This window comes from Amphiura filiformis, chromosome 10, assembly GCF_039555335.1.
Source record: "Amphiura filiformis chromosome 10, Afil_fr2py, whole genome shotgun sequence".
NCBI lineage: Eukaryota > Metazoa > Echinodermata > Ophiuroidea > Amphilepidida > Amphiuridae > Amphiura > Amphiura filiformis.
In genome coordinates this window covers 47,652,554-47,667,495 of record NC_092637.1, presented here as the reverse complement: position 1 = coordinate 47,667,495, position 14,942 = coordinate 47,652,554, and the positions used below count along the sequence as shown (strand labels likewise).

Genomic DNA, 14,942 nt, shown 5'->3' with positions numbered 1-14,942 from the left:
ATTCACGCTATAAGCGAGAATTGCTAACAAGCGGAACGGGAAAATCCCGGCTTGGTCTATCGGGCGCCTTGCAAATATAGCACGGGCTATACCCTCACTCATAAGGGATTCATGTAGTGAGGTTTTACCCAGGGTTGCATGAAAGCATGTGTGACTTAAGATTTAGCAAGATAATGATTTAATGAAATTGATCTTTGCAATTATTCTTGAGCAAAAGACGTAATAATTATGATATGACGCAGAAACCTGGATCTTGCAATAGTCCACTAAATCTATATCACGTGATCAAATACGGAATTATTCTCACATTTTAGGGAACTCGGGCAAGATTCATGTTATTGTTTTCTTTGTTCACGCTTTCTTTAAGTATTTTTTTATTGTTATAACAATGAACTAAGAACCATGGACATTTGGTTTGAAAAAAGATTAATGCTGGGAATAGTTTGACGCAGGAACACGGTTGATAGCCTATAAAAACCAGTCGTTTTGTTTCAAATGCAACTATTATTTTATTAAAAAATGAGTGCCAAAGTAACATGTCAATGATTTGCTTATGTTTGACCTTTGACCACAAAACTATGACGATATTGATCTTGAATAGAAAAACATTGATCATCTATATTGATACACTTACGTTTCAAAAATATGCAACAAAACAATGATCTTAAACATTTTGTGGTATATAGTATATGATAGTTATATAACTTGATGTAGTTTATACCTATAATGCCTTCATTTTAACCCCATGATAACTACCTGCCGATTGGCCAAAAAAGTTTTCATTATCAATTGGCCCAATCAGCAACATTGTTAGAATAATTTCACCACGCAAAAAAATTGGGGTGAATTATTTGCAAAGCTCCATTCTGATTGGTGATTAAAGTGAAAATATCATGTAATTGACCAATCAGAGGCAATGTTAGATCGGCAGGTAATACTCAGGGGGTAGTAAATGGTTTATATATTCCTCATAAACTGAAATGTTTTGACAACTGGGTAAAGAGCGCACTGAACAATGAATAAGATATCCATTAATTAATACAAACAATCCCTTTAAAAGGGAGTGTCAGTTACATGGAAATCACATGCACAAAAGTATATAAGATCTGTTAATTGTTCAAAATTTTCTCTCATCTCTTGTATTCAGTGCCCCCAATACCAGTTGTTTCAGCTTTTCCTCTGTGTAGGCCATTAAAGTTGGTGAATACCGAGTCCATAACATAAGACATTGTGGAATATTATTATACACATTAATAATAGTAAATAAAAATGCACAAATTGTGTAAACACAAAACTACACAATCGAACTCTATATGTAAACGCTTTGCAGATATGTGTGCATTTTTATACACAATTTGTGAATCTTTTATACAATGTTTCTTGATTTATAAGTTTTACACAGGTTTGTGTAAAGATTTTTTTGTCTGTGTACGATTTAATACAACATAGCCAACTATTATGCTCCAGTTAATTTTGCTCACAATACAGCAATAGCACTTATTAACATGAAGAATGATATTTTAGTTTTAGTTGAATCAGTCACTTTTAAATACATGTATTTGAATATCGCATCTTTCAATATCTTTATGTTTCGACAAAATATGTTCAAAATACATATCTCTTATGTACATAATGAAACAAAGAGTATAAGACAATGTCTTTTTTATACATAAAGTTGATTAAATTAACATATAATAACACACATTTGATAAAACAATAGACAATTGTATGACGCATGTTTTAACGATAAAGATGACAAAAATGTGAGCACATGAATAAAATACAGATACTTGATTTTAACTCAAGTTTATATTTGGCAATACTGTTTGATACTCATATGAGTCATTATTGAGTTCAGTCTCGATCAAATAGCGAGTTCTGTCTTGTAGTGAATTGTGACATCAAAAATGCTCGTAAGTGGCACGGCCGCAATGGCATATGGCAATCGAAGTAGATCGATAGTCAGAGTGCTAAGGTCATTGACCATGCACTTAGTGCGTTTATTTGTATAGTCGATGCTCATTTTAGCGGCTATACGGTTTACATATGAGTTTGTTCTCTCGATCGATGTAACACATTCGTGGGTCAATCCCAAGTTCCTCTTGGGAAGAATCAGCCAGCTTACGTTTGTTGATGCATGTCCTATTTGCGAGGAAAAATACATTTACTGGGCGTAGCACCCCCAAGACAAGTCTTATATAGTCTTTATGCGTGACCCAAATGCGAGTAAAAATGATGTCCCAATCCATGTAGGGCTGAGTACCCCGGTGCACTGACGAGATACGGAACTGACGATGGAGTTGGTAGGTACGGCAGATGTGATCCGTAGAGAAGGCCTCCGCCATAGGTATTGTGCAGACTTAATGGAGAGGGGGTTGGGTTGGGGTTGGTGGTGGGGGCGTTGGGGTCCATACCGGGGTTCTGCTTCTTCCATTTCGTGCGTCTGTTCTGGAACCAGATTTTGACTTGGGTCTCTGTGAGGCTGAGAGAAAGAGCTAGATTTAAGCGTTCACAGACGGATAAATAGCGAGTGGTCTTGAATTTGTTCTCCAGTGCCACTAATTGTTCATACGTGAAGGCAGTCCGTGCACGCCTTGGTTTACCGGCCTTTCCCGCGTCGCTATCAGATCGCTTGCGTTTCTTCCCCTGTTCGTGTGCGCCTTCTTTCTCGTCATCGTCATCATCTCCATCTTTTCTCTCTGAATCTGATAAATCTTCCTTCTTCAGATCAACATCGTCGTCATGGTAACTATTAACAGAGCCTGGTCTCCTTTCTTCTTTTATATCCACTTTTTCACCATCTGTAAAAATAAGAAACCAAAAAAGAAAAACACAAATAAGTCCTCTGGTAAAATGGAGACATTTTGACTTATGTGACCGACCTCAACAGTGATATTTAACTTGTTTTGTTACAAAAAAGCACGTAGACCGCCAAGGTGTCAACATTGTTCAGTAACTTGTTCAGCCACGTACACGCGACGATTTAAGTCAAGCGGGCATCATAAAAGAAGTAAAACTATTTAAGAAAATTATTTAGATAAACATTGCCTAAAAAGATTATCACCAAAATAGCCACCACCCAAAACGATCTGCAAAACGATTAAACACTAGTAGCTGTAAAACCCCACTGTTTTCTTTTCGCGTCTAGTATGTGGTCAAAACTAACGCCTTGTTGAGAACTATTGGCTGTTTAGTTGTGAACTTTGTCGGTGTAAGTTGTTGAAAATTGCTTAAGGTTACGCACTGTATCAATGCTGGCTTAAACCTTAAGACAACAATAGTATCTATCGATGACCATGTGAGAACGATGTCTTTTTCAAGCTTCGTTTTACCCAATATGGTTCTATTGACTTTCCACACTTGGCTTGAGCTATCGGCTATTTTCTATACCATTTAAGTTTCACACTTGTAAATTTCTTTACAGTTAGAAGTGGATAATATTTGACTTTTGTAAAGAGAACAGTTTAGAGTTACTTCTGTTAGTTCCATATAAGGCCAAATAAAATAAAAAACATGTTTCACGTCCGGGTTTTTGAAAAAAAGGAGGAAGAGGGGGCTTTTTATTTTTTATTTTTTATCGCAAAATCGGTGTAAATACCCATAATTAGAGCTATTTTAGCGTATACAATAATGCCTGGAAAGAGGAGGAGGCCTCTTTTTATTTGTTGTTCTGAGAGATAGGCCCCCTCTAACTATCACAAAACCTTATAAAAGTGTTTCTTGTATATTAGCAAGGCTATAGAAAGCACCTCTACTTCCTAGACATATTTTTTGAAAAGTTATAACTGAATTTCAAAAAATAAAAATAAAATTGAAGAAACCTCAAAAAAGGAAGCGGGAGGGGACGTGAAACATGTTTTATTTTTTATTTGGCCTAATGACTATTTCAAAACATTGCGGTACTTTTGGTAAAAGTATCACTTTTTCAGTTAACAAACATGTGTTCAGGGAAATATTTCACACATTATATATATTTAGCATTATCACCATACACCCTATCATCTATCAGACATCCTTAATGTATGTTCACAACAACATATTTCTCGTCTGAAATAGTTTAGGAGAATGTCATCGCATCACGATGTTCAAAAGTAAACAAAAGACACAAGAATTACTTATAAATTTAGACAAATACTTTAACAGCAAATAAGCCTATTTTCCATGCACCGTAAGTTTGCACAATAATCTCAGCAGATGTTCATTCCTTCCGCAAAGTACGATTAATAATAATAAAAATTTTAATAAGACCAACTGAAGTTTTATCTAGTAGTACGACAAGCAATGTAAGCTAATGTAGCCGCGGTGACCTGATATTTGGTCAAACTTTACGATGCAACTTTATGTTCTTCTTGATAAAAATTGGGCGTAAATCCCAACAAAATGATAGCCGCGTATCCTGTATCTTTAAATAATGACAATAAAAGCCCCTAGTATACCATATGCATGGTGATGATGGTGATGGTGGTGGTGATGATGATGCTATCCTCCTCACCGCACCATCCTTCCTTCCATCAATCAAACGACCACACTAAATCCGTATCGTGAAAATCCCCCAAATCCAGCTCGAGACCGAACCACCGATTTATTCATAGAATTTCGCCCATTGAATAGAGTCATATTTCAGAAAAAGATTTAGGCTTCCCATCCAGTCGTATTCCCACAGGACTCTCTTACACGCCGTGGTTTTATAAGATCATTGTCGACAGAAAAAGATGAAGAAAGATTGGAGAAAAACCGCGACGAAATTGCACGTTGATCCACAGATTCATTATGTATAAGAAAACCGGCATATCAGTAATATTTTATAAGATTTTGATGGTTCGTTCGGCCTATACGTGAGATATCATTATTAATAGCTAAGTGCCCATCATTATCAAAGTAAACCAGGACCCTCGGGATACGAGGCGAGAGCGTCTTGTCGCGGTGATTAGGCTTGGCTATGTTTAAGGGTGCTATATTATCAAAGATGCTCAACTGTCCTATTATTTCCTTTATTTGTATCTCAGCTTGTGTTGTGTCATCATGATCATGTATTAAAACTCTGCGTGCTAGCCATAGACTTCAACATAAAAAGTCCAAGTTTTGAGATGTCTTCTCAAAAAAACCACTGAACCAATACTGGGCTTGTTTGTACTCATTTTAATGCATTTTTCATGCTGATTCCAAATATGGTCATGAAAATTTACATTTCTGAAATTTTTGAATTTTGAAATTTTTTTTTGAAACTTGTCGTCTGCAGTCGACACCCGCGTGAAGAGAATTAATATAATAATAGTCATGTGTGCCTTTGATTTCCAAGCATTTCTCACATGACTTTGTGGTCTATTTCATTAACAATGAATACATTTTTGTATGAAATACGGCTAAAATTGCAGGGCCTCTAAACATGCTAACGCACAGATGAAATCATATGATGACCATTTCTTCATAACTTATCTTAAGAGTGATGCTGGTTCAGGGTCTATGATTGAATCAAGTTCATGTCCCAGATGTTCAGTCCCATATCATGCCACCCATTGCCCCCACAATTTTTTCATCTCCAACATTACAATCTGCTAAATTGTATTCATTTTGAAATAAGATTATATTTCATTTTTGTACAGTTCTAGCATCATGATGACGAAAGACATGATACTGAGAATAGACCACATTATTGTAGGCAAAACATGATGCACAAGTTCAATTGGAAAAGCACGAAGCACGTCACAAAATTTAAAGAGAATGGAGATCTCGGCAAGAGATCACGATGATGTGTCGAAAAGAAAAATACTATTATTCATATATTATTCTCAACGTTGCAACATCATAAAGTGACTAACTACAAATAATCAAAAGATCAGTCCACCATCGTGCTCATTAACCCTTGCCAACGGGTGTTGACTGCAGTCTGCAGATGACAAGTTCCAAATAATTTTTTTTTCAAACATTCCAGAAATGTACATTTTCATGCCCATATTTGGAATCAGAATGAAAAAGTCATTAAAATGAGTACAAACAAGCCCAGTATTGGTTCAGTAGTTCCTAATAGCTCTTGATATTTTGAGGAAATATCTCAATACCCTTGGACTTTTTAGTTGAAGCCAATGGCGTGCAAAATGATGAAATCCCTCGATGTATCACCAAAATAATCTTTTTAATAATTTCACACCGGCACCTAAACCTATCTTTCACCATCTCCACACCCTCAGATCTCGTTAATTAATAATTAAAATAAAATTAAGATAATTAAACACACTTGACACAACCAACGCCGCCTCTTTTAAATTAAGAGGCCAAAGAACTGGAAACTCGACTAGGCGTTAAATTGGTTCAGTAAATAATTAAGCGGTTTGCTGATGGTTGATGTGGCGGGTATCTTCGGGGACAAGATATGCTGAGTGGTCCCGCAAGGTAGCTTTGATGATATTAATACTAGCAGTGGGTTTATGTGATTATATACACTGATTTTTTCTCGTCATAGAGTCACTTAGCAGACAGTAACCTATTTCTTTGTAATAATAATAAAATGTTCATATTGTGATGGAATAAAACTTGTGCCCATGCACCTGCAGATGTCTAAAATAGCATATATCTTGTGATTCTTGGTTTATTTACCGTAAAAATGTTTTCCTCATTATTTTGAAAATTATCACAATTTAGTTCACAAATGGTGCCAATGCGATGATAGATATACAATGTACGCTACTGCAAAATACACTGAAAACGTATGGCTTGCCAAAAGCGTCATAAGTACTAAAAGTATCAAATACCCAAGTGCGTGCACTTGAGTGTGCATAACCAACACGAGTGATACTACACTTGTCATTTTCATACTTTCCTCACTGTTTACACAAAGGAAGACTTCATTACTTAGGATGATAATTGATTATCGAATTACTTTCGGAAGATGCTACTTTGATATTGTATTATCTTGATATTTGGTTGCAAAAAAGGTAATAAAAACGCTTTGTTTAATCACAATTTTGTCATGAATTGATCTTTTTACCAGAGTTACGAGACACAGTGAAGCTAATGATAATTGGTTATTACAACTTACAAGATTCGCTTGTTTTAGCTTGTCAATTTGGAAATACAATATGGCGATTGATTACTTGCTTGAAATGTTATAGCTCTGTAAATGCAATGCCACTTTTTTAATAATAAAAACGATTCAAGACGTTTAGTTACAATCTTTATCGATGTTCAGTTTTTTCCAGAGGTATTGGTTTATTGTCTGATTAGATCAAAGATCCTAAAAATAAATATGTAAGATGCTTATTGTTTTTATGAAGATCTCTTCATAATCCCCATGATGACGATATTGCTTTTCCATGTTGGCAGACCTTCTGATTCAAAACATGCAGTGGTCTGCATGGTCTAAAAATATAGATCTTTAACATGCTTTTAAACTCAAGCAAATTGACATTTGAATACATAAACATGATCGGTGCAGTGCACATAAAACTAAAAGGGTAAAAATGTTCATATTCAACAACGTGATAGTAACTTGTATTTGAAATGAGGTTGGGTGGAACTATATATATATGTATTACAAATTATACCATTTTGGCCTCAATGGCCATTGCGGTCGATTAGAAGCAGACCTTTTAACTTGAATGATGATACTAACTCTTGAGGAGAGAGTCAGAAATGCATGAAATGCAGCTATTGAAAAGAATTACAACATCAGCACCAGTCATGTCATTCAGAAAATTTATCAACAAAGTCACACGATCTAAAAGCAATTTTATACATGTATGGCAGCTATAAAATGAATCCGTCAGAAGACCGTGTTCTTGTCATAGAATGTATCAAACATCACCCGATCACTGACCAATTTATAAGTCACTTTATAACAACACCAATCGCCCTCCAAATCCACGGAATCTAAATTGTTGTCGGTTCATGTTTCTTTGGTAAAAAGATACAAAAGCAACGGTCTTCTCAGGCGTTGAACCCCTTGATGCCGGAGGGCGAAAAGGAGCGCAAACTTCAAGGGGTTATTTCTGCTGTATGGAATTGCCAGTGTTTCGCCTAATTCGCAAAGAATGGCAACATTTCGGTAATGAGGTGAAATAATCTGTAAGAATTATGCCGCTGATTGTATCTTAAATCAGTAGTTTAACCACGGTTTGAGGCACGGTAAACCCCGTGAAATCCTAATGGTTAAAACGCCATCTGGCCCACGATGCGATGACTTTGACTATGCCCAAAATGGGCGTGATGAAGGTTTTGCTAAGAACTAGGAACCATATTGGTTTGCTTGTCTCTGACAATAGAGCATATTTCAACTAAAGAAAGATTCCAGGTTGAACATGAAGACTGCTTGGAGTCTTGCGGTTGCTCATTTTAACATTATCACATATGGTTTTGTCAATAGAATTTTTATTTCAATACGTTTTATTGTTATTTTACGAAAATTTAATTATTTTTATATTGTCTTTGGTCAATCGGAAAAGCATCAAAGATGTTTTTTGAAAAATTATAAACAGATGCAAGAGTATGTTTTTTCAAATATTGTCAACATCAATGACCACTTCGATGTGTGTACATGTATGCAAAATAGACCTTATTGTAAACATAATTTTGTTGAAAACATGCTATCAAAATTTAATTAGGTCTATTGATTTATCTTCAGCAACGCAAAACAAAACAGCATGGCCTAAAGCGTTTGACCATATTGATCAATTACAAGTCTCAGTCATCACTGTATATCGATCGCTTCACAGCTCTAGAAAATGGTCATTAAACAGTTTTTAATAACTTTTATTCAACTTCTAAACTTACGTCACTTACATTGATGAACCAAATTGAAGCCTAAACATAAATCAAATCACACCTCAATCAGGAAGTAATTACAACCCTTTGTGACAATCTGTCAACACCTGTTATTGATATATACTCCCCGCACTGCAAAATAGCCTCATCCCAATGGCATTGTCCAATAACCTCAATTACATAATCATAGTGCAAAATTTGACCTCATGTTGCAGAGTATGAGTTTTTGTACCCAAATCTTCAAAGGTCATTCAGTGAATGTACAAACGTATTGGGGTTTAAGAACTGTGCCCATGATAGATGAGCATGTTGTGGATCCTAAATTCACTAATTTGTTAACCAATTTGTCAATTCGTTACAGCTCATAATTTATCTAATTGATTCGAGGAAAGAAATACAAATGACTCCACAATTGTTGGCAATTATTTACAGAGAGAAAAAGTGATCGTTGAGATTTGCGTCAATAGAACAATAAACCGGCAATCATTAAAAACACCACAACCTAATTTACCAGTCGTTTATTTCTTTACCTGCCAACCCAGCCATGTTATTATGTGGCCAATTTCAATATAACCCGCCAAGCGCGAATATCTTATTTATCACCGATCCAAAAAATCTAATTATCACTATTTAAAATGCGAGTATCTTCGATTTTCATTTTAATAAAGCATAATCAAAACCTAAAAGCCCACATGTAAGCTAACTCTAACGAGTACCAATATACCGAGTATTGGGTCAATGTTTAATGGTTCTCGAGATCAACCTTCACTAACTTTTTAAAAAGCTCCGAGAATGTCAACCCCGGATAACACTCTTCAATACAATTGGCACTGAACTTGCTGAGGCGAATAATGTCGGCTTTCTTTTGGTCTTGTAAATTTCTTTCTAATTTACCATTTAAGAAGCCAAATTGGGAAATTAGCCCAAATTTGGCTGACATGACCAGACTTAAAAGAAATTCCGCGAACAGTGGGAAGCTTAACCGTGGTCGGCCAAATGCACGCGGGCAATGCAACGGATAGGGCGATTCTCAATTAAATTAATTGTTTTGAAGCTTTTTCGGTATTTTTTCAAGTTATTGTTTAACTTTGTGTCATAGTGATTTAGTTAATAATAGTATTAATTTTCAAATGCATAAAACATATGGTTTGGTAACCTCAAATTGTATGAATAACAATGGTTTGTTTGATTATTGGGCAAGAGTATATAATAATTCACTGGGCAGTATAATTTTGATGTCATGAAAATTCCCACTATAGGTTGTATACAAATTACAATTATAATTTTGTACACGGGGCCTATTATTTTGATGATGATGATGAGGAGGAGGAGGAGGAGGAGGAGACCGGAAGGATGATGATCATATAAAGGATGATGCTATGGTGATGATGATGATAAAATTATATAGAACTGTTCAATTATGGATAAATCGGAAATTAAATTATGGATACATCCAAATCAGACATTTTACTTTTTTAGTTTTAGAGATCTGAAATGGCATTATATCATATTTCTCTAGATGCTTCTGCAGATGGCATATAGGCCCCTATCATTGATATTATGTTATAAAACATCAAGGCTTCTTTCTTTGCACCAAATTGGCCAATGAACTTTATACCAAGAAAGTGAGCACCATCGCAATTCACTGTTATTATAAAATAACACTTTGTAACTCCATCACGCCTACGGTTATTTGGTCGTGTAATTTCTCTACCATTTATTGAAGGAAATTGATCCCATTCACTTGTTGAATTTACCCAACTCGAAGTATCATGAAATCTTATGTCGGAAGCGGTCACTGTTGCATCTAGGGGTCCAAATTTGGCCATATCAAATGATATACTGAATAACCCTTTGCCAACATGGACATGGATATAAAAAAATCATAAAATCATAAAAAATTCGGAAATGTTCATTTCTATGACCATATTCATCATCTGTATGTAAAATGCACCAAAATGAGTACAAACATGCCCAGTATTGGTTCAGTGGTTCTTCAGATAGATCAATAAATAATGACAATTTTGTCAGTTTCCTCTTTTTTTCTGCGTATGCCACGCAGGTGCATACGTATCAGATGATACTGTGATAGAGTTATGATAACATTCCAATGGTAAAGGTGGTAGGAGGACTGGGAATAGTTGATATAACCACAGTAAGTGGTTGTTGCCCTTTGGTCATACACCTTTACACCATGTATACATGAACAAGTCATCTGATTTGATAGAAGATCAACTTTAAAACCATTAACAAGTTCTTATGAATCGTATATCTAGCCCCACAACCACCTTGTTTCAACTTAAAATTATTGTTTTTAATGCAAGGGGCCCTAAAATAACACCATCAAACTTCTCTGAAGGTTTAGAATGAAATAAAAATGCAGGTATATAACACATGATAACTTATGTATTTTTGGTTATACGTAAACCCACTTGGAATATAGGTCCTTTATAGGTGTATATATTCACATGGTTTATACTCATTTCAAGTCATGCACCAAGACGTACCCTTCGGCTCCAGAACACTGCTTTGGAGCTGAAGGGAGAACAGAACACCATATCTTCTAATCATTCCGTTTATATGCCATACTTTTTGCCTTGTGGATGTTTCAAATAGTTTCAAATACATAGACAATACAAAATCGTGAAACTTTTGTATAAGGTATAGCCCCAAGTTATACAAACTTGGAAGTTGCATATACTAGTATTTATCACGGTCACCGTGTTTCAATGAAACATATCGCCTGTTGGTGTTGCCTCCCAGCCGGCTAGGTGATAGAATTCACATATCTACACGCTAAAAACATTCATAACACATGCCAGCAAAATGAAATGTTAATTTTGTAAAACTGGTTTTCTGCTAGAAATGTACTTTTTGGGTGTTGGATTTCTAAGAAAGATTGCTAATCAGCAAATTCAATGTGTATTTTATAATGAAACATCTGAAGAAACGTCAGCTTTAAACAATGTGAAGATCATACACGTGCTTTTTCTTGGAAATGATCACTTGGAATATTGAAGAGATATTTAATTATCTTTTACTGAGGAAAAGGTATATCAGAATTTAGTCCAAGAAAAAAGGTTAAACCTATAAAACAAACAATGATGGGCTTTCTTGGTTAGTTTGTGTCACAGAATCTATATTAGTACACCCTTATCATGTAAAAAAAGCTGATTTAGTAGAACCATCTTCTCTGGTATAGAACCTAAAACGATTCTTTAGCTGCCATGTATATGTACTAAAACCAAAAATGGTTCTAGAAAGGCTATAGAAAGAACCATTTTAGACGCGAAAAATATTCTGGAAATGTTGGGGTTCTTTCACTTCTGTTTTGAAGAACCATTTTTCTTGAGGGTTCTACATAATAATTAATATAAATACAGAACAACCAAGAACTTCAGAGAGTGGTGTCTTTTGTATATACAGTACACATGTGTGATAGAAATACTTTATTTTAAAATAGGCTACGCCTTATCTAGGCAAATGTATTTCAATGCTTTAAAAATGTACCTACATTGTATACTATAAAATTGATGATAGCATCCTCATTTAAAAAGAGGTTGCAAGGGTAATATTATAGACCTATAACATCCTCTTTCGTGGTCATTTCTCGATCATACACATAGTATTACTATGCAGGGCTATAGGACGCAAGAATAACTGGTGATGTAACAAAGAAATTCATGCGAAATGCTCACCAATAAAGACAACACACCAACTTCACCAAGACAAGTTTTTATTTGAGACAAATATGACCAATATATATTGGTTTTAACTGTCCTCAGGGACCGATTATCAACGCAAAAATATGAAAAATCACTAACATGATATCATAGAAAAAGTCGTAAAAATTATTATTTAACAAAAGCATGAGAAGAACCGATGTTTGTAGCTATTGACGTATCGGTGATATCAATTATTGTTGATATGGTAAGGTGGTAATAAAAGTTATAGCACGGGGCTTAGTTGATGAGATAGCGGTTACGTATGATTGCCCGTCCGCGGAGATGACGGTAACAAATCGATCCTGTTCCCCCTTGTTTATTTTCACAATAAGCAGCCTAACTGCAAGTTGAACATTTGATTTTCTAGAATATAGCAAATAACTATGAAATGCTGCCAATGATGGTGCGTGCATTTTGGAGCGGACATTAACAGGACTTTACTTAATTTCAACTGGTCTTTTTTACAAGTTTTTAAACAAAGAAAATAAGCATTCGGTTGTGAGTAAAACTAGCTCTATCTTCAACTTCATCTTTCTTGTATAAGGCATTATTCTCAAATTCTATTATCATGCAATTTGGTTTTCCTATACATGTATTGCTATTTCACCCAAACAGAATCCACAATACAAATTTAGTACAAATTGAAAATGCTCTAGCGCGTCAAATTCTGTTTTAGTGACACACGTGTCATGTATGGCTGAAATCGAAACTGAACTTACACGTTAGAAACTTAATATGTTAATAACATTTCACAAATAAGCAAGAATGTCAGTTTGCCTTGTTTCAAATAAAGATTGGCTTATATCTCAATACAATGTATACCGCATGTTTAATGCAAAGAACGAAAGATTGTACTGTTGTTATTCAATTTGAAACTATCGGAAAACTGACATTGGTATCTGTTCATCTCAGAGAATGAAATGATAACATCCTCTCTGATGATGATAGTAAAATACACATTAGGAACCATGCTTACCATCACTTTTACAGCTGGATGTTGGTGATGCAGGAGGACTCCATGCCGACCAGTGATGTCCAGTTGTTGGTGATACTCTTCCTAAATGGTTCCCATTACCATGTTCTGATCTAGGAGATGTAGCTGGCGAAAGTGTACCCGTGAATTTCTTTGGATCAAGAATGTCCAACACTGAGAAAGCGGTCAATTTAGGTCCATTTTGTTCTGCATGTTGTTGTTGTTGCTGATGCTGACGTTGATGAGCTGCTGATGGTGATATATGCTGTTGCTGATGATGATGTCTGTGTTCATGATTATTGTTCGTTGTGTGTCGGTGATTGTGTTGAACATGTTGGTGGTTAAGTGATGGACTGTTAGAGTTCGATGGACGGATCACTCTGGTATTTTCACATTTTCTGTCTTCGATTTCAGAGTCTGATACATGCTCTTCTCCATCACTGCTGCATCTTGGATGTTGATGATGCGGAGTTACTGGTCTTCTATTATCAACACAACCTTCATCTTCCCTCAAAGGACTCACACTTGGTGCCATCACTGTGTTGTTCATATCAACTGCGGAACCAACCACATCGACTGCTACACATTCACCCGGACTTCCCGGCTCTGCTCCCTCACCAAGAGATGGCATCGTCGAACCGTCTGGCATTAGCAAGCAACAAGATCAAAATGATTCCAAAATCTCACTCGATACGCAAGAAATAGCGAGTTTCACCCAATATGATGAAGCTACAAGATACTCTATGTTGAACCACTAAACTGACACGTTGTGTAATGAAGTGGTGATGAGATGTCAATGTTAATATCACAGCGGCGCACTCCAAGTTCACACGGTAAAGACACTGGTAAAACACTAGTAAAATTCTCCCTTAGGATAATCACGATGCTTACTGCTTGAATTCTGAGTCAATTCTGTGGACCACTGCATGCCGTGGACAACTCATCAACTAGCTCTCGACTCGCCACTCGCTGCCAACTCAGTCCCGCCCACTTTTATGGGTAATCATTTTACCACCGTATTGTGTATTGTAGCACCACTTTATGCGTAATTGAAATGGATCGGTTTAACTCGCGCTATCTTGTCATTGTATGAGACCCGGTCGTTTTAATTGGTTAGCAAATTAAGCCGTTTTTAGGAGCAAAGCATGTGCGCAACCAATCGGGTTTATTGACCCAGTGAGCCCAGTCAAATAGCAATTAGTTTTGAGAACACCTCTTTCAAAGCAAATTCGTTGGTAAACCCGCCCGCCTGTGATCATGATCCTCTTTTGTGGGATTCAAAGCACACCTGTAGAGCCATGTATCAAATGGTGATCAAATGAAACATATCTCAAGAACCGTTGGACCATGCAAATAGATGTGTTTCACTCTACTAATTTGAATATCATATTTATATAAATTTCAAAATAATTAGGCCTATATTAAATTTCAAATTGTAACAAATAATCAAAATTAAGCCTTTTAAAATTAAAAAAATTTCAAAAATT

At 35.7% G+C, this 14,942-nt stretch overlaps 1 protein-coding gene across 1 annotated transcript; it reads right to left on the bottom strand.

Annotated features, from left to right (window-relative positions):
* Positions 1-484: 484 nt before the first annotated feature.
* Positions 485-14,422, bottom strand: LOC140162957 (uncharacterized). The gene is made up of 2 exons (XM_072186274.1): positions 13,459-14,422; positions 485-2,801 (listed from the first exon to the last, which is right to left on the bottom strand). Exons 1-2 carry the CDS (start codon positions 14,102-14,104, stop codon positions 2,206-2,208), a joined length of 1,242 nt encoding a protein of 413 aa, XP_072042375.1. The 5' UTR covers positions 14,105-14,422; the 3' UTR covers positions 485-2,205.
* Between the last annotated feature and the right edge of the window lie 520 nt (positions 14,423-14,942).

What these genes read in the sequence shown, in the direction of transcription:
- LOC140162957 (XM_072186274.1), bottom strand. Translation starts at nt 14,104, where the DNA reads ATGCCAGACGGTTCGACGATGCCATCTCTTGGTGAGGGAGCAGAGCCG. An exon ending in ATCCAGCTGTAAAAGTGATG is followed by an intron (nt 2,802 to 13,458) that starts GTAAGCATGGTT and finishes TTATTTTTACAG; the next exon opens with ATGGTGAAAAAGTGGATATA.